Source organism: Pterocles gutturalis, unplaced genomic scaffold, assembly GCF_000699245.1.
Source record: "Pterocles gutturalis isolate BGI_N339 unplaced genomic scaffold, ASM69924v1 scaffold17588, whole genome shotgun sequence".
In the NCBI taxonomy this organism is placed as follows: domain Eukaryota; kingdom Metazoa; phylum Chordata; class Aves; order Pterocliformes; family Pteroclidae; genus Pterocles; species Pterocles gutturalis.
In genome coordinates this window covers 12,309-14,032 of record NW_010118409.1, presented here as the reverse complement: position 1 = coordinate 14,032, position 1,724 = coordinate 12,309, and the positions used below count along the sequence as shown (strand labels likewise).

Below are 1,724 nucleotides of genomic sequence, written 5' to 3'. Positions count from 1 at the left end.
GCTGGGTTTGGTGGCACCTGTATTTACGTTTTATTACAGCCCAGCTGGCAGCGAGATGGAAAGCTGGGAGAGAGCAGAGGGGTTCTGCCCACTGCCTCCTCCCACCGATGCTTTGGGTCTCTTGTGGGGACATCCCTGCCATCCCCAGTCAGCCTAAGCTGGAGGGGTCCCGGGGGTGTCGAGGCTCCAGCATCAGCACATTTAGCTGCCCCAGCATCCCTCCTGCCGGCACTTGGCCCTATGGGGCTGCGGGCAGCCACCCTGCGGTGCAGGCAGCTGCCAGGCACGGGCTGCCTGACCCAGGCTGAGACACCCCGGCTGCTCTCCCAGCCATTGTTTGCAGCACCCGATGCGGGAGGCAGATTGGGACACACATCTTTGGATTTAGGAATTTGGGTGTAGGGTTTGGTCCTTTCCCTGCCCTGGCTGAGTTGTTCCCCCAGGCTCATCCCCGCTGCCTCTGGGGCAGTCAGGGGCTTCTAAACCCCTCTGCAAATCCAAGGCTGGATTCAGCTTTTGCTTTTTGCTGAAAAAAAAAAAAACAAAAAACCAGGAACTGGTCATTCCCCAAGTCGTGCATTTCTGAAATAGGTCGACTCAGTTGAACCTCCCCCACCAAGGCTTTGCTTTAGGAGCAGCTTAAATCAGCGGAGAGGTGGGCAGGGGGCGACACAGAGGTGACAGTGGGAAGGACCTCACCAGCATCCCTGCTCTGGGCTGGATGGAACCACACGAGCAGCTCCCTCCTTGCTCTCTGGTTTCGGGGGAACTGCTTCCTTCCTCCAGCTGGTTTGGACCCTGACACACGCCGGTCCAGCCTCGCTCCCAGCTCCCTCCCTCCCAGTGCTCCCACTGTGCGCCAGCAGCCGAGATTTATTTGTACCAGTAGGAACCAAACTCCCGTCTCTCTGGAGATGGGATGGAGTCAGGGATTTTTTTAGTCTAACCGAGTGCTGCTTCATCCCTTGGGCATCACCACCGAGCCCTTCTGCCCTTTGCTACACTCCTGCCAGGGAAACACTCAAAAATAAAAGCTGTGAGGGTGCCAAGGTGAGGAAGGTTGGCAAAGCAGCGAAGCACCCACTATGGCTACAGCCCTTCCCATGTCTGCCAGGATGGGGTTTGCTGAGATGTTGGACCGATGGCGACCCTGGCGCTCTTACGGTTTCACAGGGCTGTGCGTCACCTGGGTGATGCCTTGGGGCTGGGCACAGTGTTTTCTCCTCTGGAGAGTATAATTATTTAATGAGCGGTTTTGGTGCCTGCCAGGGGAGTATGTGCGTGTGTGCAATTAGGGCTGGGTCGGGAGAGCTGGAGGGGGGAGCACCGTGTGCCACCGCCCTGGGGACGGAGATGGTTGGCCGCCCCATGAACAAGGATGCAGCGACAGATCCCTGCCTGCTCTCCTGCAGTTGCTGGTGCCGGTGGAACCCAAGGAAACTGGTGGCAGCCTGGGGCTGTCCCATCCAGCAGGTCCCCATCTGGGGTTGGCATTCGGAGCTGCATCTCTGGGACAGTTCATGCAGGTTTTCCTGCTGTGGGGATGGAGATGGCAGCCTGGGTGTCTGGAGGGCAAACCTTCCCCATGTCTCCAGCGCCTGGGCTTGGTGCAGACCCTGGGCAGGGGACAGCAGTCTAACAGGGCATGCCCGGTCTCCCCACTGCCGTGGAGTGCTCTGGCCAGTGCTGGAGCTGGGCTGGCTGCCTTGCACAAGGTGGGTGGC

General features: G+C 59.1%; 1 protein-coding gene across 1 annotated transcript in view; it reads left to right on the top strand.

Moving 5' to 3' along the window:
• Window positions 1-1,141: 1,141 nt before the first annotated feature.
• TSPEAR (thrombospondin-type laminin G domain and EAR repeats) overlaps window positions 1,142-1,724 on the top strand; it is an 8,854-nt gene continuing 8,271 nt past the window's right edge. Inside the window, exon 1 of the mRNA XM_010076196.1 lies at window positions 1,142-1,190. Within this exon, the coding sequence (XP_010074498.1) occupies window positions 1,142-1,190 (49 nt within the window). The remainder of the gene's footprint in view (window positions 1,191-1,724) is intronic.